At 51.3% G+C, this 20927-nt stretch overlaps 1 protein-coding gene across 1 annotated transcript in view; it reads left to right on the top strand.

Moving 5' to 3' along the window:
* CAPN9 (calpain 9) overlaps window positions 1-20927 on the top strand; it is a 45645-nt gene that overhangs the window by 12906 nt on the left and 11812 nt on the right. The window contains exons 5-14 of the mRNA XM_006212366.3: window positions 2537-2705; window positions 3666-3749; window positions 5611-5696; window positions 7611-7688; window positions 11586-11746; window positions 13354-13511; window positions 13682-13890; window positions 17343-17379; window positions 18378-18458; window positions 20186-20243. Of these exons, the coding sequence (XP_006212428.2) occupies window positions 2537-2705; window positions 3666-3749; window positions 5611-5696; window positions 7611-7688; window positions 11586-11746; window positions 13354-13511; window positions 13682-13890; window positions 17343-17379; window positions 18378-18458; window positions 20186-20243 (1121 nt within the window). The remainder of the gene's footprint in view (window positions 1-2536; window positions 2706-3665; window positions 3750-5610; window positions 5697-7610; window positions 7689-11585; window positions 11747-13353; window positions 13512-13681; window positions 13891-17342; window positions 17380-18377; window positions 18459-20185; window positions 20244-20927) is intronic.

The raw sequence follows: 20927 nt of genomic DNA, 5'->3' as shown, positions 1-20927 counted from the left end.
CATTTGTCGTTAGGAACCTGCAAATGGAGACAGTAATGAACGTCACTACGCACCAGATGCTGACGAGGATGTGGGGTAACAGGACCTCCCATTCCCCGCCGCTGGGCATGTAAAACGGCCCAGCCACTTTGAAGCCCACCTGGTAATTTCTCACAAAATGTAACACTCTTACAAATGATCCAGCAATTGTACCCTTTGGTAAATGAGTTGGACAAACACTCACTTTTACCCAAGCGAGTTGGGCAAAAGCCTCTGTCACACAAAAACCTGCACACGAATGTTTACAGCACCAGCATTCATCGCTGCCGAACACCGGCAGCAACACCATTCAAGGTGAATGGACAAACAAAACTGTGGTACAGCCAGCCAATGGAGTGTTATTTGGTGACTTTAGAAAGGAGCTACCAAGTCATCAAAAGATGCGGATGACTTTTAAATGCATACTGTGGAATGAAAGAGGGCAATTTGACAAGGCTACACACTGTGTGGTTCTAGTTATATGACATTCTTGAGAAGGCACAGCTGTGGAGGTGGTAAAAAGATCAGTGGTTGCCTGTGGTTCATCGGGGAGGGAAGGAGGGAAGGAAAGGTGGATTTGCAGAGCACAGGGGTTTTTTGGGGGGGGCAGTGAAACTATTCTGTGTGATACCAGAATGGTGAATATATGACTCCATGCATTTATCAAAGCCATAGAACTTCCGCATAAAGAATGAGCCTTAATATATGTGAACTGAAAACTGATCTAGGAGACTGAGGGAATCCCAGTAGGAAAAACAGCCTGTGACCAGTCTAATAGTACTACAGAACCATGAAACAATGCGCTGAAGGGATGGGTGGGAAAGGTGCTGACCTAAGGATCTCTGGCAATGAGTGGAGTCTGTAAGACTGAAAGCGAAAGAGATTGTACACAAGCAGTGTACTCTAGCCGACAGAGCTGCTTCTCACAGGGCACAGGACGACAGTTCCGATGCCACTCTGTATATATGCTGACTTGAATAATGAAGCAAATAGATGGCAGACGGTGGAAGCTGATTTCTCACTGTTGGAGGGAGAGGTTGCAAAGAAGCCGGGGGAGGAGGCTAGAATGATGTGTGTGGTAGTGAATCAGTATGAACGCAGGTTTAGTTCAACAGAGGTGGTTACAGACAGATAAGTGTAACGTACAAGAATGCATGCACATGTGTCTATTTCCTTGCTTTGTCGGCCGGGAGGGCTTAGCAGCGGGGATGATCCCATAGCAACCAGCACGCCTGCCCCTCAGGTCTTAGTTTCTAATCCCGTTCTCCAGTCAGCGGAAGCAGGGCTCCATGGGGATAAGGCTGATTGTAGGACTGGGGCAGGAAACACGTAAGATGAGCCTTGAGTAAATTGTAGTGTCAGAAAGTGAAAACGTGCTTTAAGCACACACACACACACACACACACACACGCATACACACACACGCACACTGAGAGGGTTATGCCAAAGGGACACAGGAGCCCACTGAAAGAGCTGAAAATCGCCAAAGCTGGAACCGTCAGCACATTTACAAGTAAATCTAAAGTAGTATTGGATTATCAATCAAAGGATAAAATATTCATGAGTCCATGATTGAAGAAATAAGTGGGGGAGAAGAGACACATCTCTTATACAGAAGAATTCTAAGTAATTTACGCAGACTCTCTGTCCTCAAGAAGGCGGAGCACACCCCGCCCCCCAAATCCTGCCAGAGAGGACAGCATGGAAGGGGAGAGGACAGTGACGTCACAGAGGAGAAACTTGATAGACACGAGACCTCTGCCAGGTGATCAAGGCGACATCACTGGTGACAAGTCATCATGATAGTATGTACCCTCCATATGATGTGATGAGAACCGCCTTCACCCCCGCGGTCTGCCTCCCCCAAACCCATCACCCCCGTCTGCTCATCCCAGCAGACAGATCCCAGCTGAGGAACATTCTGCAGAGCACCTGACTGCTCCTCAGAACTGTCAAAAAACAAGGGAAGCCTGAGAAACTGTCACAGTGCAGAGGTGCCTCAGGAGACACGATGACCAAGCATGATGTGGTGTCCCGGATGGGCTCTTGGAACAGAAAAAGCGCATGAGGTGAAATATGAATAAGGGAGGGGCTTTCACGATGGGGATTTGGTCCAGACACCATCACAGATGCACCACACCGGTGTCAGAAGTTCATATGCAAACTCGCAATAATGAAGGAGACGAGTCTGAGAAGAGCAGCCGGGGGACCTGGGGCCAGAAAGCAAGAGCGATGTCTCCAGCTCCCTGTGGGCCTGACACAGCTAGCAGCTTCGTGGTCAGGCCCCCGTTCCACGTGAGATGAGACAGAGGCTCATTTAAACCTCCCAGCAGTCCTAGGAGGAAGGCTACAACCCCAAGTGGGAAGCGAGGGAGCTGAAGCACTACTCCCCACTCCCAGCCAGGGCAAGACACGAATTGGTTTTGTTAGAAAAGCTAGAACGCTGGCTGAGGGGCGCCACCTGGTGGCCTTCCTGGTCCCCTGCAGCCGTTTCCCTGCTTCCCTGCCGCCCTTACAGGCTGAATGGGAGCTACGAGGCTCTGAAGGGGGGCAGTACCATCGAGGCCATGGAAGACTTCACCGGGGGCGTGGCAGAGACGTTCACAACCAAAGACGCGCCACGGAACTTCTGTGAGATTCTCGACAAGGCCTTGAAGAGGGGCTCGCTGGTGGGCTGCTCCATCGATGTAAGTCCCTGGCTCGCCGGCACCCCAGGCCCTGCTCTCGCGCTGGAGGCCTGAGCCGGGCGGCCAGGCTGCACACAAGAGGGGCATGCGTGGCGGGGCAGGGGGTGGGGGGGCAGGGACAGTGTTTATTTATTTTAATTAAAACGAAAGTTTTTATTTAACGTTTTTCAAGTTACAAAAGGAAGGCATGCTTGCTGTATCAGGTGGAACCTTCCTGAGATTATACCTAGAGGCGAAATTCTATCTCCTTCCCCTAGTCGACCCCGTCACCCCTCACCAGTGCCCTTCACACCTCTTACCTCACTCACACGACAGTCACACGCGTCTATGCACCAACATAGGCATAGGTCGGTTTGATTTTCCTAAGCAGAATCTTAATATACATTTTTCTGAAACTTGTTTTTTTCTCACTTCATATATCATAAAAAAAATGGCCATGGATAGAAATCTAACAGTATTTTTTCTAATTTCTATATATATACAGACACACTCACATACTATGTTACCTCATTTGTTTTTTGAAACCGACTCAGGTTTTCTAGTCCCTCTTGGATTAACCTGGGGAACTTTTTCTTTGCTAGGAAATTATCCATTTCCTCTGCCCTTTCAAGTTTGTGACATAGAATTGCATGGAATACTGTATATACTTCTTATTTCCTCTCTGGTGTCTGTTTCTTGTTACAAGTTGTTTCGTCTGGAACCAAAAAAGTTAACTCTTCAGTGAAATCCAAGCAGGGCATGAGGGACCCCCCCGCGCCCCCCCCCAATTCTGGGAAGTGGTGGGGAATTGCTGTATGTCAGTGCTAACCACTTAGGGTGTCCTGTGTACCTGTTTTATGTGCCCAGGAACAGGGCCCTCGCCTGGGGACAGGAGGGGCTGGGCCAGACACAGAGCTGAGTCTGGCTGGGGGCAGGGTGGAGGGCTGGTTTGACTTAAACACTGCTCTTTTTATGTTTTAGATCAGAAATGCTGCAGAATCTGAAGCCCGGACACCTTTTGGTCTCATTAAGGGTCATGCCTACACCGTGACGGGGGTTGACAAGGTAGGTGACAGGGACTCCTGTAGACAGGCTACGGGGACAGACTTGACAAAGCCATTTAATGCATCGACATTTAAACTGCACTTTCCGACATGACAGAGGATGTCTTATCCAAAGAATGCAGGCTTATCTGACCTAGGCAAGCTGGAGGCAGTGGCGTAGTTCCAGTCCAAGTCCCAAAGCCTGAGAACTAGGAGAGCCAGTAAGTCCCAGTCCGACGGCAGAAGAGGACCAAAGTCAGGCAAAGAGAGCAAAGCCTCCCTTCCTTTGCTTTTTTGGGCTATTCAGACCATCAACTGATTAGACGAGGCCCACCCACATTGGCAAAGGCCATCTGCTTTACTCAGTCCATCCATTCAAATGCTCATCTCGGCCAGAAACAGCCTCACAGACACACACAGAATCATGCATAATTAAATTTCTGAGCACCCTATGGCCTGGTCATCTTGACACATTAAATGAACTATCACAGGGAGAGAATATAGTTCAGTGGTAGAGCACGTGCTTAGCATGCACGGGGTCCTGGGTTCAATCTCCACTACTCCCACTAAAAATAAATAAATAAATAAGTAAAATCTAATTACCCCCCCCAAAAGACAAAATAAGCAAATTAAACAATTAACCATCACAAGTCCTCTTCTCTACAGCTGTAGTTGAGGGTAGACCTGATCCCCGGGGCCATCCAGACCCCACCCACCTCCACTCTGACTTCTGGCGAGCGCTTGATTTGGAGAAGAGCTCTTGAGGAATGTATGGGGTGCAGAGGGAGCCCTCCTCCCCCCTCATGGGGGAGGGCGGGCAGTGTGGCCAAGTGGGAGACGCAGTTGGAGTCTTTAGAATGTTAGCTCTCTGCCTTAGTTGTCCTCCCACCCCCGCCAGACACAGGCCATCCAGCCCCTCCCTAGAGCAGGAGCGTGACTCCTAATGTCAGATCTTCTAAGTGTTATTCCAAGTGATGTCAGAAACCTTCCTGTCACATGACACTGTTCAACTGCATTTGCTTTCTCTCCACCTGTAAGGGATCCACCTGCTCACACATTTCCGTGAATGGACCTCTTACCTGGGGAGCTTGGACTCTGGAGAGCTTGTATGAACTGAAATTATTTTTACACATGAAAAGGACAGTTCGTGACAAAGGCAGGAGAATAAATTGTCCTAAGAACTAAAATTCCTGGTTGGTTGATAAGTAGGAGTCTTGTACTCCCAGTCTCTTTCCTCCAAAACCTCTCTGCACTGGTCCTCTTTCCAGCTCTGGGCAGAGCCTAAGGGCTGGGTCCTCTTTCTGAACTGGCTCGAGGGCTCCCAGTGTGGCAGCAGAGAGCCTCCTGTGACACCTGAATGGGAGAGAATTTTGGATTTAGAAGACTTGGAAGTGAGCTTTGTTTATTGGTGGTGTTTAAATTCTCAGCATCAGTTTACAGCCTTATCATTCATCCATGAGTAAGATGCTAAGGAAGAAAACTCAGTGTTAGGTCCACTGCCTGTACCAGATGCTGAAGACAAGACACACGATACATAAGACTTGGCCCCTGCCTCCAGGGAGTTCCAGTCTAGAGAGAAAACTCATTCATCTGAAGATTCATGTGGACTCATTTCTTGTTAATTTCAGTTCCCCTTTATTTCCCAGACGCGGCATAACCATCCTGGGGTGATTAATGCAACATCACTGGTAATGCCAGCCATTATGTTCTCTAGGAACTAGAAACCTCCGAGGGCTAGTTAAAAATGGATGCGTTTTGACATGCCCTTAGCATGTCGCAATCAAGAGGCTCTCGGAAAAGCCAGCCGTGGCTGGAAAGGGATCATCCTGGAGCGCACAGGTGGATTTATCATCTCACGTTTCCCTGATGCTTTTCCCTTTTAGGTAAATGTCCGTGGCCAGAAAATTGAGCTCATCAGAGTCCGGAACCCATGGGGCCAAGTTGAGTGGAACGGGTCCTGGAGCGACAGGTCAGTCCCCTCCCCATCCTTCCCGTCCATCCCACTTTCCTGGGGTTCACAGGGGGCGAGCCCAGGACTTTCATATAATTACTTTCATGTCAGTGAATGTATTACCTCCCAAGGGGAGTTTTATATCCCGTAATGTTGTGAGGGCTTTGTTCCAGTTATGAGGAGCTACAGTACCTCTGTGTGTGTGTGTGTGTTGGGTCGGGGTGGCAATGAGTACTTTGGATGTGAGAATCTCTGAAACGTGGCCAAGCAGGTCACTAGAGAGTTCTCTCTCATGGTCACTGACTGCTGGCCAGAGGCCCATTGGCCCCCAGAGAAACAGAGGCAGCAGAACAGGAAATCCATCCACCATGGAGCAATCACCCAGGTTATTTATTTGGCCCCAGTTAAAAGAAAGGACTGCCTGTCTTGTATGTGGCCCCTCCTCTTCCCTTGGGAAACGGCTCAGTTGACTGGGATCAGGGATGTTCCCAAATATTCAGACTGGGTCCCCCGAGCTGTCCCCTCTCCGGCCCACCCAAGGTTCGTGGGGCTCTGGGGAGCCCAGCAGCGAGTCTGGAACTTCAGTGAAACTGAGGGATGCTTGTCCTCAGCTGGCACAGAGCCGCCAGCCCCCTACCTGTCCTGTGTCAGTGCTCTACCGACAGCCTCCACCGGAGGGCGCAGCACGCAGCCCGGGCTCCCCATCCCTCATCTGGTCCCCCATCCCCTCCCCCCAGCTTTGCTTCAGCCTCCTCAGCCCCAGGGTCTTCGGGAGATTTATTCCTACCTGATCGCCATCAGAGGAGGGAAGTCTCATCAAAGTCGGCCTCCCTGTCCTGGTGGAAAGGGGGAGAACAGAGACACTGAAACCAAAATCGATGAGACTGCTTCCTCTGGCGAATGCCCTTGTCTGGTCCCTGATTTAGGGAGAGCCGTCTGTGAAAGGGCCGGCTGCCTTGTTCCTCCTCCTGGTAAACCCGCAGGGGAGAAATAAGGAAATCACCCCAGGATGGTTTTACTGGATCAAGGCTGAAAACAAGCTTGCCGCCTGCTCCCACTCAGCGTCGGGGTGACGGAAGGCGGGTGCCCACCCTGATCCCTGACCCTGAGTCTGCCTGTTGTGAGAACAGGGCTGAAAGCGCGGCTTAGCGCCCCCGGCCCACTGCCTCGTCCACATGAGAGCAGCTTAGAAGATAGTGACCTGGGTTCTGCTCGTCTGACCCCAGACCAGGGACTGGAGAGGGGACTGCCCTGAGTCTCCCCCACCAGCCCAGGTCCACAGGGTGTCCATGCGGTGGTCACATCACTCACAGCACCGCCGTGGCGGTAACTCAATTTGAACTATTTGGGGGCGGCCATGGAGGGGTCCCAAAAATGCAGTGGCCCTGCAGGTGGGCCTCCCGAGTTTGCAGGATGCTGGGCACTGCTCACCTGAGCCCGCGTGTCGACAGACGGGCACGTCTACCTCACCGAGCCCCCCCACCCCCGGCTCCCTAGTGAGGTCAGGTGAAGAAGGCTCTCGGTACATCCAGTGTCAAGCACTGGCGAGCATGAGGTGTCATTACCACTCTTCAAAGTGTCAGCTCATAAACCAAGAGGAGGGGTCAAGGGACTGCTCCAGGCCACGCCTCTCAGCCCACTGTGGCTCCTTCTGTGGGTGTTCAGCTCCCTGTGGTGGTCCCTGGATAGTCCGCGGAGCAGGGGCCGGTGGTCCCGAGGGCCTTTTCCCATCAGCTACACTTGGAGGCGTGCTTGCCCACCAGCCTCTAGCTCCCGTGGCACATTGCCAGGGCCCCGACCAGGGTCCGTTCCCTACATAAAACAGCCTGGTCCCTAGGGAGGGGCACCCCCCCGACTCCGGCCAAGGCCAGCGTCGTTCCCACCACCGTCATCCAGGGCTCTGCACCTGACGCTGACTTTGTTCACTCCTAGTTCTCCTGAGTGGCGTTCTGTTGGCCCTGCTGAGCAGAGGCGCCTGTGTCACACCGCTCTGGACAATGGGGAGTTCTGGTACAGTGCCCTTCTCTGTGTTCATTTCCACGTTAACTACCTCACAGGTGTGAGTGCTCGTCTGCCCTTGGGTGTTTTTGTTTTTTTCTGCTTTTTTTTTCTTCTTCTTTTTTATTTTATTTTATTTTACTTTTATTTTATTTTATTTTATTTTATTGATAATCAAGTACATCCATCTCAAACCCCTAGTGTTAACCCAGTTGGTGGAGAATTTAACATGATGTTTGGGGAACTCATCCCATCTCAAGTTTAAACATCTCAGGGGAGTCAGGGTCATCCAGAAGACACAGGATTCAGCCTCTTGTCTCCAACCCAGTACCCTGCCTCTGATCTCCCCATCATCCTTGTTTGCACATAAATTTGAAAGCAGGCAGCCCTGCTGCTCAGAGGCCCCCCGCCTCCACAGCCAGCTTGATCCCGGGCACCCTTGAGAATGGCTCCTGAAAGCATCTAAAAGTGCAGAAGGAAACACTTCTCACCTAGACTCTCCACAGCGCTGCATCTCTGTCCAGCTGACAAGTTTAAGGGACCTTCATCTCCAAAAGCTTTTTTCAGTCTTCTTTCTTCCTGTGGGGTCCAGAAACAGGTGGCACTTCTAACCCTGCAAGACCGTACATTTCTGATTTCTAACTCTCTTCCCTGCCGTGGGCTCAAACCCGTCGATTCTTGCCTGAGCGCCTCTCTTTCTTTAAGACCTTATTAAATACAACAAGCAGAAACCAGCGCACATAAATATTCCAGCTTCTTCTGTTTTTTCCTCTTGAGCACAGTCTCAGGGGATGTCTGTTCTGCCCTCAGTAATTTTTTTATATATTTCTTTTCTTTCTTTAATACATTTTTTACTTTGTTACATTTTTTTGGTGGGGGGAGATAATTAGATTTATTTATTTATATTTGTTTATTCAGTGGAGGGACTGGGGATTGAACCCAGGACCTCATGCATGCTAAGCACACGCTCTACCACTGAGCTGTACCCTTCCCCCCGTCTTCAGTATTTTTTGCATATTGTACAGGCAACGGTTGGAGCGAATATCTTTGCCGATCATACATGGATATCTGTTTTCCAGCTCCATCACTTCTTTGCAGAATCCTGGCCAGTTGCTAAGCTGCTTTTGTGTATTTTAGATTCTCTTAAGATGTTTCCATACCTCAAGGCACCTTTGACCTTGGGTAACACCAGTTGCAGTAACAAATAGACTCAAAATATGTCGACTCCAATGCAATAAATTGTGTCTCTCACTCACTGTAACCGTCCAGGAGCCCATTTCCATTCTGTGGGTGGCTCTCTCCATGCAGTGACTCAGGGACTCAAGCCCCTCACATCCTGTAGCTCTGGCACCCCCTGGAGCCACACTGTCACCTGCAGGGAGCCAGCAGAAGAAGGGGGGAATAAAACCCTGGGAGAAGACATCCCCATTTCCTAAAAGCCTTGACCCAGAATTAACACATGCCAGTGCTGACATCCCACCCTGGGTGGAAGATCCTGTTCTGGTGGTGATCTTGGCGGCCTGCTAAGCCACCTCTGTCTCAGGAACCATGAACTCCTACAGCGAAGAAATTTGTGAAAAAGATACAGGGCGTTGAGAGATTGACAAGCTGTTGAGCTGGAAATTAGCAACAAATGGACCTTGAATTTTGAGTACAGAGACTCTGGGTTAATAAGTCATGGAAAGAGAAAAACAGAGGAGAGCAGAGGTAGGAATCCGGATCCTCCCAGGAACTGCCAAATATGAGCAGGAGGTAGGAACAGAGTTTGAGAGGCTGCCTGAGGTCACGCTGGTGGAAAGAAGGTCAGGGACAGAAAGAAGGAGAAACAGGGCTGAAGAAATGAGGGAACCCACGGGGAGAGACCCAGCAAAGAGCAGCGCCCTGTGGATGCCCCATCACCCAGCCCTACACCCCAGCCGCCCTTCCAGGTGGAGCTGCACCGGACACCCGGGGCTGACATTGGCTGCGGCATCGCATGGAACCAAAACCGTCAGCCCCCGGAGCCCAGAGCCTTTCCTCCGGGAATCTTGACATCGGAGATTAGTGGAAGTACTGAGGGCAGAACCCAGGGCCTCGTGCATGCTCAGCACTCGCTGTACCACTGAGCTCTACCCTCCCCTCCATCTTTGGTATTTTTGCATATTGTACAGCTGACAGTTGGAGCAAATATCTTTGCTGTTCATACATGGATGTCTATTTTCCAGCCCCATCACTTCCCTGCAGCCTCCTGGCCAGCTATTAAGCTGCTTTTGTGTATTTTAGATTCTCTTAAGATGGTTCCATACCTCAAGGCACCATTGACCTTGGGTAAAGCCAGTTGCAGTAACAAGTAGACTCAAAATGTATCGGCTCCAATAAAGTGTTTCCAGTCTCCTTCCACTATCATCTTTTACCCACTCTAGGACATTCTCCTGCAGCTCTCTCCCCTCTCCTCTCTCCTTACTTGTGAATTCCTCCCTTTCTACTGAAGCATTTTCATCTGAATACTCTTGCTGTCATTCCACCTACTTCAAAGGAAAAAGAGCCTGTCTTGACCCACTGAAACCACCACCCCATTTCTCTCTGCTTCGCTGCAGCAAAACTCATCACCTCCTTTCCACCCTCGGCTCCCTTCAACGGCGGTGTGTGTCCCGCCATCCCACTGAACCTGCCCGCACTGAGGATGCCATGGGCTCTCTGCTAAATCGAGTCATCTCAGTCTGCCAGCAGCGTTTGGCACGGTTGCCACTGGGCATCCTGGATTCCAGGCCCTCCTGCTACCTGGGCTCCTTCTCAGGGTCCTGTCCTGGTCCCTGCCCAGCCCCCTAACCTGTTAGCCTTGAAGGGCCTCAGGGTTCAGTCTGTGGACCCCCTCCTCACTATCTGTGCCCCTCCCCTTTAGGTGATCTCATCCTGTCTCATGAGTCTAAAGACTCTCCACACTGATAACTTCCAGGTTTACACCTTCCGCTCCTGTCCCTGGAATTTCAGATCTCAGCTGCCTGCTGACACCTCCCCTTGGATGCCTGATCCACAGCTCAGGTTGACCTCTCCCAGCTTGTTTCAGTCCCTCCCCCCCCACCCCCCACAATCTCTAAGCTTCCAGATACTCCAGCCAAACTCCTTGATTCCTTTCCTTCTCTCCCCCCACCTCCGATCCATCGGCAGGTCCTGTGAGATCTGCCTTCAGAATTCGACATCTGAGCCCCACTCACCACCTCCCTCCTACCAGCCTGGACGGACCCAGCCTCACCTCTCTCCTGGGCGATGGGGCACTAACTTCCTAGCAGGGAGCTCTCCTCCGGGCTGTGCCCCTGGAAGTCTGCTCTCAGCGCGGAAGCCCGGGTGGTGTCCTCTGTCTGTGTGGCTCCTTCCAGTGGGGCCCCATCTGCTCGGAGTCAAAGCCAGAAGCCTCATGAGAACCACCCGGATCCGCTACCTTTGCATCGTACCCTTTGCTGACACCCCTGCCACCTCATGGGCTTCCTTGGTGTTCTGAGAGCACGTCAGGCACTTACCTGCATCAGGACCTTGCTCTCGAGGTGCCTGGAGCCCCAGAGAGCCACCTGTCTCATCCCCCATGCCTCAGGCCTCCACACCTGACCGGTGAAGCCTTCCCATTTAAAATTGCCCCACCCCCATCTCTCCACCCCACTTTCTATAAAGCACTTTTACATAATCAACCTGTATTTTTACTTTTGTTTCCTTTTCACCTTTGTAAACTTCTTAGCCTTTTCTTTTCTTTTTTTCTTTTTCTTTTTCTTTTACTTTTTGGTGTGTATTTGCTGTCTCCCCCTGCCTGAGGTCTCCCAGCCCCTTGGGGAAGGCACCAGCACTCATGGCTGTTTGTTAGTTGAGTGACTGAATGAATGAACCACGTGGTGGGTGTCGACACCACGCCCCACACGCCGTGTCCCCGCTGTGTTGCAGGATGGCGTTCCGGGACTTCCGGGCCCACTTTGACAGGGTGGAGGTCTGCAACCTCACCCCCGACACCCTGGGAGAGGAGGCTCTCCACAGGTGGGAGGTGACGGTCCACCAGGGAAGCTGGGTGCGGGGCTCCACGGCCGGCGGCTGCCGCAACTTCCTGGGTGCGTAGCCTGCCTGCCGTTCTCTCTGTCCCTCCCCAGGGGCCAGTCCAAACAGACGACGTCAGGGCATCAGGGCCAGGACCCTGGAGAAAGGGGGCAGGTCAACAGCAGGATATCAGGGGCCACCGGGAGAAGAGGGCTGCAAAGACTGAGCAGGAAGCCGGATAAGAACTGCTCAGGGAAACTCCCATGTTTTACCACCAAAGTTATTTTCTGCCACAAGTGATAGAAAACACAGCCCATGCTCATTTGTTAATAAAAAGGCTGTGTTGTTCTCCATCACTGAAAGGTCCTGAGGAGAAGTCAGGCACCAGGCGGAGTTCTACCAGTCCATTTGTTTTGTTCGTTTGTTTGTTTTTGTTGAAGTACAGTCGGCTTACAATGCTGTGTTAGTTTCTGGTGTCCAGCAGAGTGATTCAGTTACACATATACATCCCTTTTCATATTCTTTTTCAATATAGGCTGTTCCGAGATGTTGAACCTAGTTCCCTGCGCTCTACAGTAGGTCTTTGTTGTTTATCTATTTTACATACAGTAGCTACTATCTGCAAATCCCCAACTCCCAATTTCTCCGTCCCACCCTCTTTCCCCCCGGTAACCATAAGTGTGTTCTCTATGTCTGTGACGCTGTTTCTGTTTTGTAAATAAGTTCACTTGTGTCACTTTTTGAGATTCCGCATATAAATGACATCCTGTGATATTTTTCTCTCCCCTCCTGTCAGCCCTTTTGTTTGTGATTCTCTGTCTTGCTCTCCTCCCTCTGTTGGCCTCTTTTCTCCGTCTGGCTCTCTCTATTCACAGGGGGGCAGCCAGCAGCGCATAGGGCTTCCTGAGGCCTCACTCACATGCACCACAAGATCTTCTAATGGTCATTAAGCAAAAGTCTCAACGGCCCCCTAATCGGGAGTTCCTGGAGCTGATGTTGCCTGGGGGATGCTGTAGGCTCGCTGGCTTTGTTCCAGTTCTCGGTGGCTAGAGGGACTAGCACGGATTAGTCAGGGTTCACCCTTGGAGCTGGGAGTGAGGTCCGTTCTGCTCAAATGGCACCGCCACTAAATGGATGCAGGGGACAACCACGCATGCTCTGCACTCTCTTAAATGCCACGTGGAAAAATCAGATGGTGCATGCTGTAGCCGCCTAGCCCCAGAAGAAGGTCTAAAAAGCTGCATGGGAATTGCTATATGTAAAATAGATAAACAACAAGGACCTACTACCGTGTAGCACAGGGAACTGCATTCAGTATCTTGTAATAGCCTTAAGGGAAAAGAATATGAAATATACATATATGTATGTATGTGTGTAACTGAATCTCTTTGCTGTACACTGAAACTAGCATTGTAAATCAACGACACTTCAATGAAAAACAAAATTAAATAAAAATAAAAAGCTGTGTGGGGAATGGAAGAGAGGACACTTTGCATTCTCACAGAGGGTTATAAGAAAGGAGGGCAAGAGGGAATTGGAACAGAAAAGGAAGAAATTCTTTTCTCAGGTTTGGGGGGCCATGGCGGGGGTGGACAGGGATGTGTGTGTGTCCTTTGTGTTTTGTGTTTTGTTTCGTTTTCTTTTAAAGAAGGGAAAATAATCTTCCTCTTTCCAATGACAGATACCTTTTGGACCAACCCACAAATAAAATTGTCCCTGACTGAGAAAGATGATGGAAGGGAGGAATGCACATTCCTCGTAGCCCTGATGCAGAAAGACCGAAGAAAACTCAAGAGGTTTGGTGCCAGTGTGCTGACCATCGGCTATGCCATTTACCAGGTGGGTGGGTGGGGGCCAGTCTGCTTTCCAGAGCCCCCCATCCAAGCTCTAGGCTCTCGGTTCCTCCTTGGCCTCACACCTGATATTCAATGGCCGATCCCCAAACTGCATCCAAACGGCCAAGACCAACAGCCCTTCCTAGAGAAACCGCCCCTTCCTCCCCACTGCAGTGCCCTGGCCAAGGCGAACACCTGAACAAAGACTTCTTCAGATACCACGCCTCCCGGGCCAGAAGCAAGGTGTTCATCAACCTGCGAGAAGTCTCCGACCGGTTCTCACTGCCCCCCGGGGACTACATCCTCATCCCCAGCACTTTCGAGCCCCATCAGGAAGCCGATTTCTGCCTGAGGATCTTCTCGGAGAAGAAAGCCACTACCCGGTGAGTCACAGGGTGGAGAAACCCTCGTCACGCAGTGGTCCCCTCACAGAGGCGTCTCCACCCTCCCGTTTTCCGTGACCTCCACAAGAACCAGGGCAGGAGGGTTTCTTCATCTATTTGCAAAGCAGGAGGCATGCCCCTTGCATTCCCGCTCCTCCCGTCCCTCAAACAAACATTAAAAAGTTGCTCTCTCCAACTGCTTCCGGAATCATGCTCACCAGACCCCCCTGGGGAGAGCCCTTCATTTTCCAGACCCTTCAACCCAGAAGGTCCCGGAGTAAGAGCCACATTGAGGGATGAGAGACTCACCTCTGTGCATGATGAAAGGGATGGCTTTTGCAAGTTTCAAGAATGACATGTTCAGGCGTAGGAGACAGCTCAGTGGTAGAGCGCGTGCGTAGCATGAACGAGGTCCTGGCTTCAATCCACAGTCCCTCCATTAAATAAAAAAGAATGGCATGTTCTTTCCGCTCCAGTTTAAGTAAATGTTAGCAGGTTGCTCTGAGTTGGTCTCAGCCTAACTGACAGTGATGCTATGAGCTGAGTGCCTGAGGCACTACCTGGATCTGGACTGTTGGAGGTGAGCCCCTCAGACCTCTCCCCAGCCAGCGTTGTGGCCGGACCAGCCCTTGTGGTTCTTGTGATGCCTGCAGGACACACCTCAGCAACAGCCATCAGGGAACTTTGAAAAATAAAATGTGTTATTCGTGGGTCCCTATGTGGCCCACCCAGGGCCACACAGGGGCAGGGGGTGGAGGAGAGGACCCCAGGTTCTGTGTTTACTGAGGTCAAGGATGGGGTGCCTAGAGTTTCACGGGTTCACTCTGGGTGAATTTGAAACATAAGAGCTGGAATTAAAGCAGGGGAAGGGAAAGGGAAGTGGTTAGTCAAACGGTTGTCTGGTCTACCAGAGCTTTCGTTTAATAAAGGGAATGTCAGAGTGGGGCCATTGGCTCTTTGTCCAGTTTTGTAGCTGGCAATGTCTTTATTCCAGATGGATGTCTTTGGAGTAGACAACTCGGCAACCAGACGCTTAATGTTAGGCACTTACACTGCAATCAAAAAAGCTAACACAGGGGGAGGGTGTAGCTCAGTGGTAGAGGGCACGACTCGCATGCACAAGGTCCTGGTTCAACCCCCAGTACCTCCATTAAATAAATAAACAAGCAAACCTAATTAGCTTCCCCTGCAAAAAAATTTTTAATAGTAATTGTTTTAGGAAGCTAATTGCCTGGCACTTACACTTGTCTGGCTGCCTTCTGTACACTTGGTGTTCTGTCATCTCTCCTTTGCAGTGTCTTAGCAAAATTATTTTGTATCAGTTACTTCTATGGAAAAAATTTCCCATTACTGCCCGTTCACTGTTGGTAGCTCTGTGATAGAAGGGAAAAAAAAATGGTTCAAGAGACAAGAACCCACTTCTTTTCTCAGTGGAGACACTCTGGGGATCACGGAGAAGGGCAAGGTCTGGGAGTTCTGTATTTAAGCCAGATCAGTCCCCAACAGAGGGCCAGCCTGAGACAACCAGGAGGAGACAGTTGTGACCACGCGGCCTGTGCTGGCTTTTCCTTCTGTCTAGTGGGGTGGAGACGGGTTGGTGGTGTGCGCTGAGGATACAGTCCTCCCTCAGTATCCGGAGGCGGGGACTGGTTCCGGGACCGGCACGGATACCAGAATCCTCCCACACTCGCGTCCCATAGTCGGCCTTCCACACACTCAGCTTCTGCATTTGCAGCTTCAGCCAACCACTGGTTGTAACCCCCATACTATATTTATTGCAAAAAAAACCTACCTTTTTGGACCTGAGCAGTTCAAACCTATGTTGCTCAAGGCTCAACTGTTTTAAAGTCTGGCTGAGTTTCCCAAACTGACACCAAAGGCATGGGTTTTTCTCATCAGCTAAATTGAAGTAATAGTCTCTAATTTTTAAAACCACTGCTGGAGACCTGTGCTCCAGGCTCCCCCCAGACACCTGGACAAGTGGAGGGTGAGCCCCCAATGTCTGTTCCCACAAAAGCCCTCCGCACGGAGCCAGGCGGATGGGCTAGTCTTGTGGGTGGAAGAGAGAGAGAGCCAGGCTGTGCCACCCCTATGCCCCGTGCTGTCTGTCCCATGGTGGGGTGAGGCCTGACACCCCCACATTGGTGGCTTTGAGGTGGCGAGGCCAACTGCCTACTCACGCCTGCTCTGAACCAGGTACTTGACCTGCTGTGATACTGAGCGCAAGGATCGGCTTGGTCGTCAGTAACAGAAGAACCACACTAGCCCTTTTCCCGCTGGGTTAGTTCTTGAGAGAGGGTCCTAGACGAGAGAGAGAGAGAGGAAGGAAGGAAGGAAGAGAGAGAGGAAGGAAGAGAGAAAGAGAGGAAGAGAGGAAGAGAGGAAGAGAGGAAGGAAGGAAGGGAAAGAAAGAAAGAAAGAAGAAAGAAAGAAAGAAAGAGAAAGAAAGAAAGAAAGAAAGAAAGAAAGAAAGAAAGAAAGAAAGAAAGAAAGAAAGAAAGAAAGAAAGAAAGAAAGAAAAGAGAAAAAAGAAAAGAAAAGAAAAGAAAAAAGAGAAGAGAAGAGAAGAGAAGAGAAAAGAAAAGAAAGAAAAGAAAACAAGAGAGAGGGAGGGAGGAAGGAAGGAAGCCGTGCAGGCCCTGTGGTGTGCGTCCAGGGGTGGGGAGGAGAGGGAGATGCCCGTGCCCTCCCAGTGTCTGCCTGTTTCTCTTCCCTTCGAGCATCCAGCAGTTTTTATTTGGAACTGCCTCAGGTTTTCATCTTTCATCTTCCTCATGCCTTCAGCATCAACAGAAGCGGAAGGCTGCTCCAACATTACTGCTTTGCAAACACTACAGCTTCCCCTAAAGATATGAACAGCGATGTAAACATCTTTCCAGTATTTTTCCTATTTTCTCCCAAACGTAAGCGCACAACCCCCAGCCTGCCCCACCCGCAGCGGGCGTGGGGGTTTACTTCCGCAGGGAGGGGCAGGGTCAAAGGATGCAGCTCCAGGGCTGGTCTTTTTGGTTCAACACAACTTGATCTAGACTCCTTTAAAACCGCCACGACTGGGCAACCCTCCTTGGGCGGACTGTCTCCCACGATGCACAGTTCTGGGGGAGGGTGTCATGAAACCACTTGGCTGACAGGATGCTTCATAAACATCCCACTTCAGCAACACCTCTGGTTAAAGCACATCCAGGAAATAGGGGATGACTGCTGGTCCAGCTTCTGTCACTTCTGGAAGTCCAGGCTTTGCAAGTTCTCCTTGGGTGGTGGCTAAACCACCTCCCCCTCATTTTCAGGCCGGGCAGGATCTGGGGGATGAGGGTGGGGGAGACCCACGCGCGGCTCTGAGCAAGGAGGGCTCCAATGGGACAGAACCTCCCCAGAGCCCGGGGCCCTTCAGCGCTGCAGATCCTCAGGAGGAAGTTAACTCACCTTGACCCAGGTGCTTTCTGCCCTCACAGGGATATGGATGGCAGGGTAGACATCCACCTTCCTGAGGTGAGCCTTCTCGCGTTACCTTGGAGGGTGGGACTCAGTGACACCCTCCAACCTGTCCCTCTAACCAGAGCATCATTTAAAACTGTGAAGTTCAGGGGATGGTTATCTGCGATCAGGTAAGCACCTTGATTCTAACTTCCTGGAGAGTAAACTTCCAAACTCCTTCAGCCCAACAGGACCCTGCACAGGAAGGAAGGCGGTGCTGGCTAGGAAGCTCTATTTGGAGTGATGTTTCTCTGTGCTACCGACTCGCTCTGTTCCCAGCTGCTGCTCCTGGAGGGAAGGGAGTGTCTTTAAAATGTATCCAATTTAAGAAAAACAAAGGATAGGAAGAAAACAAGAGAGGCAGGAAGATTCTTTTCTAAAAGATTTCTTTTTTAGATCCTCAGTGGAACACATTGTGTCTTCCCCGGGTTGTGTGTCGGGGGCGGGGGTGCGGGCTTTTCACTTGACCGAGGGCTGTGAGACCTCTAGGAGGTGCAGCGGGAGCCGTCTGGCGCTCCCGACCTTGCCACGTGCTCCTGTGGGGCCAAAATCAGAAGAAGACAAAGCACCAGGATGCTTACCGAGCTCTCCGCGCACCGGTTCCTGTGCTTCATGCGAGAAACCGATTCCTGCCCTCAAAGATTTTACCACCTGTCAAGACAGCTAATTAAGCAAGTAATTAGTCAAGTGGATGATAAGATAGAGGAGGTGCAGGGACCCTAACTCAGCCAGGAGCCAGGCTTTTTTTAGGGAAGGAGGCTTAAGAGCCCCACTAATAAAGTCCTTCCAGAGTCTCCCAAAACGGCTTCACGAGGAGTGAGGACCACGCTCGTGATGCCACGGGCAGCAGCCAGCTCTGAGCCCCACTAAAGAGGGCGCGATCCTGCGTGGCTGGGAGGTACTGGCTTCTCCCACCGCCAGCCTGGGTCTCCTCTCCTGCTGTTTCGTTGGGGAAGCACATGTCAGGTGTCTTTTCTTGGGGCTCCATGCAAGTTCCTCTGGTTAATTTTCAGCCTCCGAAGCCGAGTCCACCCAGCCAGGAGACGGAGGAGGAACAACAGTTCCGGGCCCTGTTTAAAAACATCGCTGGTGAGGTAGGCCTCCTTGGATCCTCTGCAGAGCCGAGGGGCCTGGGCTTGGGGAGGTAGGAAGGTTTTTTCTGTCTGCAACACTTCCCAGAGGCATGATGCCTGATGCCTGAAGCCTGGGTCCCGAGCCTTGGCCCCCTGAGGCTTGGCAGAGCTAGTCAGAAGATGAGAGCATCCCTGGTCATTCGAGAGGCCCTAGACTGTCTCCTCCACGCCACCTCCCACCCGTCTGTGCTGTCAGTGGGACAGAGGTACCGCAAAGAGCTCCGACCAATAACAGAAGCCTTGAAGAGGTGGCTCCTTTGAACTCTGCCCCTAGATCAGTCTCTGGATGGCTCTCCCTGCTCTGGCCGGAGGTGGTGGTGTTCTGGGGGGCCATCATTAGCTTGTAAACACGCAGCAGCTGTGGGCCGGGTGCATCTGCAGAAGGAGAGACTGTCTGTGCCCCACTCCCAGCCCTTTGCACCCCCATTCCTGCTTCAGCTGCCCTGCTTTCTTGTTGGGGGCCTTGACTGCTCCTGAAGGACCTGGGTTTTCCCTGCCCCCGTCCTCCTGGAAACCGCTCCATCTGTGTTCCCTGGAAGCCTCTCAGTTGGTAACCATTAGTAAAATAAGCCTGGGAAACCAGTTCAGGGCAAGGTGCTCACGCCTGTGTGAGCTTCCTTCCCCAGACCAGAACCCTAATTGTGGAAGGGGGCTGACGCCTACCCCTGGGGATGAATCCCTCACAGTGGGGTTTCAGGCACTGGAATGAACAGGCAGGTCAGGCAGACCTGGGGACCAGGGCTGGACGAGAGCCCCGCGCTGGGCAGAGTAGGTGTGGGAGAGAGAGCTGAGCTCCCAGCTGGGGTGCTCTCTGCAGGGCTGGCCTCGGGGGAGCCCCAGAGGGAGGAGGCATGTGGGCGAGCCACAGAAGTTGCCAATAAAGGAGACCCGGGTTTGGAAGGGAGGAGGGGAATGTTCTAGCTTAACTCAACCTTTAGCAACAACCAAAAGGCGCCTCTTGAGCTCAGTTGCTCGGTCCTGACCCTGCTTGTCTTCAGACAAGCTGATGACTGGGCTCAGGGCTCCATCTCTCTTGCCTCCTCTGTTCCGACAGGGCTGGGACCACATCGCTGAATTCTCACTAGGGCTGAACACCCCAACCGCCATTCCCTGAGCCTCAGATGCTGGGAGGTGGAGCCTGGGCAGGGGCCTGTGAAAGTAAACCCCCAGGGGATTGCATTTCCCACTGCTGGTTCAAAACCCTGGGCCAAAGGAGCCCTCCTGTCAGTGTTCCTCGAACTGCCCTGGACATAAAAATCCCCTAAGCATCCTGGAAATGTAGCTCTCCTGGTCCGGAGGGCTGGGTGGGGCCCGAGACGCTGCGTTTCCAGCAAGCTTCTCAGAGCTGTGGCTCCTCGTGCTCTGCCTCAGATCAGTGGCTCTGAAGTTCACCCCTGGAGGTTTTGAAAATAACCAGTGAGTCATACTCCAAAGTGTTCTGATTGAAACGGGCCTTGGGCTGAGTCCCCAGTGTGGGCAATTTTTTTAAGGCTCTCCGGTGCTTCTGCTGTGCAGAGGCTGGGAGACTCTGACCCAAACTTCCTCCAACGTAAGAATCATCTGGGGAGCTTCAGCTCAGAGATGGGGAAGCCTTGCCTGGCCCCGTTTCCCCATCCTTCTGGGTTGGGCCCGCAGGTCCCCGACAAGGCACTAAAGGTCATAAAAAGCAACTGTCTCCACTTCAACAGGACATGGAGGTGACAGCAGAGGAACTCCAATATATTTTAAATGCTGTGCTGCAAAAAAGTAAGTGCTCCCACCCCCAGCCCCCACCCCCACCCCGGGGGACCCCAGAGCTCCACTGGAAGGACCGTGGGCTGTGGGACAGTTGGCTTTCTGCCTGGGCTCCTCCAGACCTGCCCCCTCCCCGGGTACCCAGCTCCTCAGAGCCGCAGACCTGCCTTCCGGGGCTGACTTTAGACAGACTTTAAAAATTGCTTTCCTTGCTTATTTCCTGATTACAAAAATGATGCAAGTTTATGGTAAAAAATTCTAAAAAAAAAGGTAGAAAAGCCTCATGACGAGGACAAAAACCACCAATATCTCACCACCTGTAAGTAAGGACTTTACCAGACATGCGTGTGTGTGTCTGTGTATCATCAGTGCAGTCTGCATGTGTCTCTCTGTATCTACATGCACACACATAATTCATATAAAATCAAAGGTACAATTTTATTTTTTTTAATTTTATTTATTATCGTGTTATTTAATTAATTTATTTTTGGGTGGAGATAATTAGTTTTGTTTATTTTTAGAGGAGGTACTGGACCTTGCGCGTGCTGAGCACGTGCTCTACCACTGAGCTGTACCACAATTTTATTTTTTAATACAACAGCTGTGAGATGTAATTCACATACTCCGCAGTTCACCCATTGAAAGTACACAACTCTGCGAAGTGAAATAAGTCAGAGAAAGACAAACACTGTATGA

The sequence above is a fragment of the Vicugna pacos genome, chromosome 11 (genome assembly GCF_048564905.1).
Source record: "Vicugna pacos chromosome 11, VicPac4, whole genome shotgun sequence".
Classification (NCBI taxonomy): Eukaryota; Metazoa; Chordata; class Mammalia; order Artiodactyla; family Camelidae; genus Vicugna; species Vicugna pacos.
The sequence above is the reverse complement of the archived record's forward strand: the minus strand, read 5'-3'. Positions and strand labels throughout refer to the sequence as shown.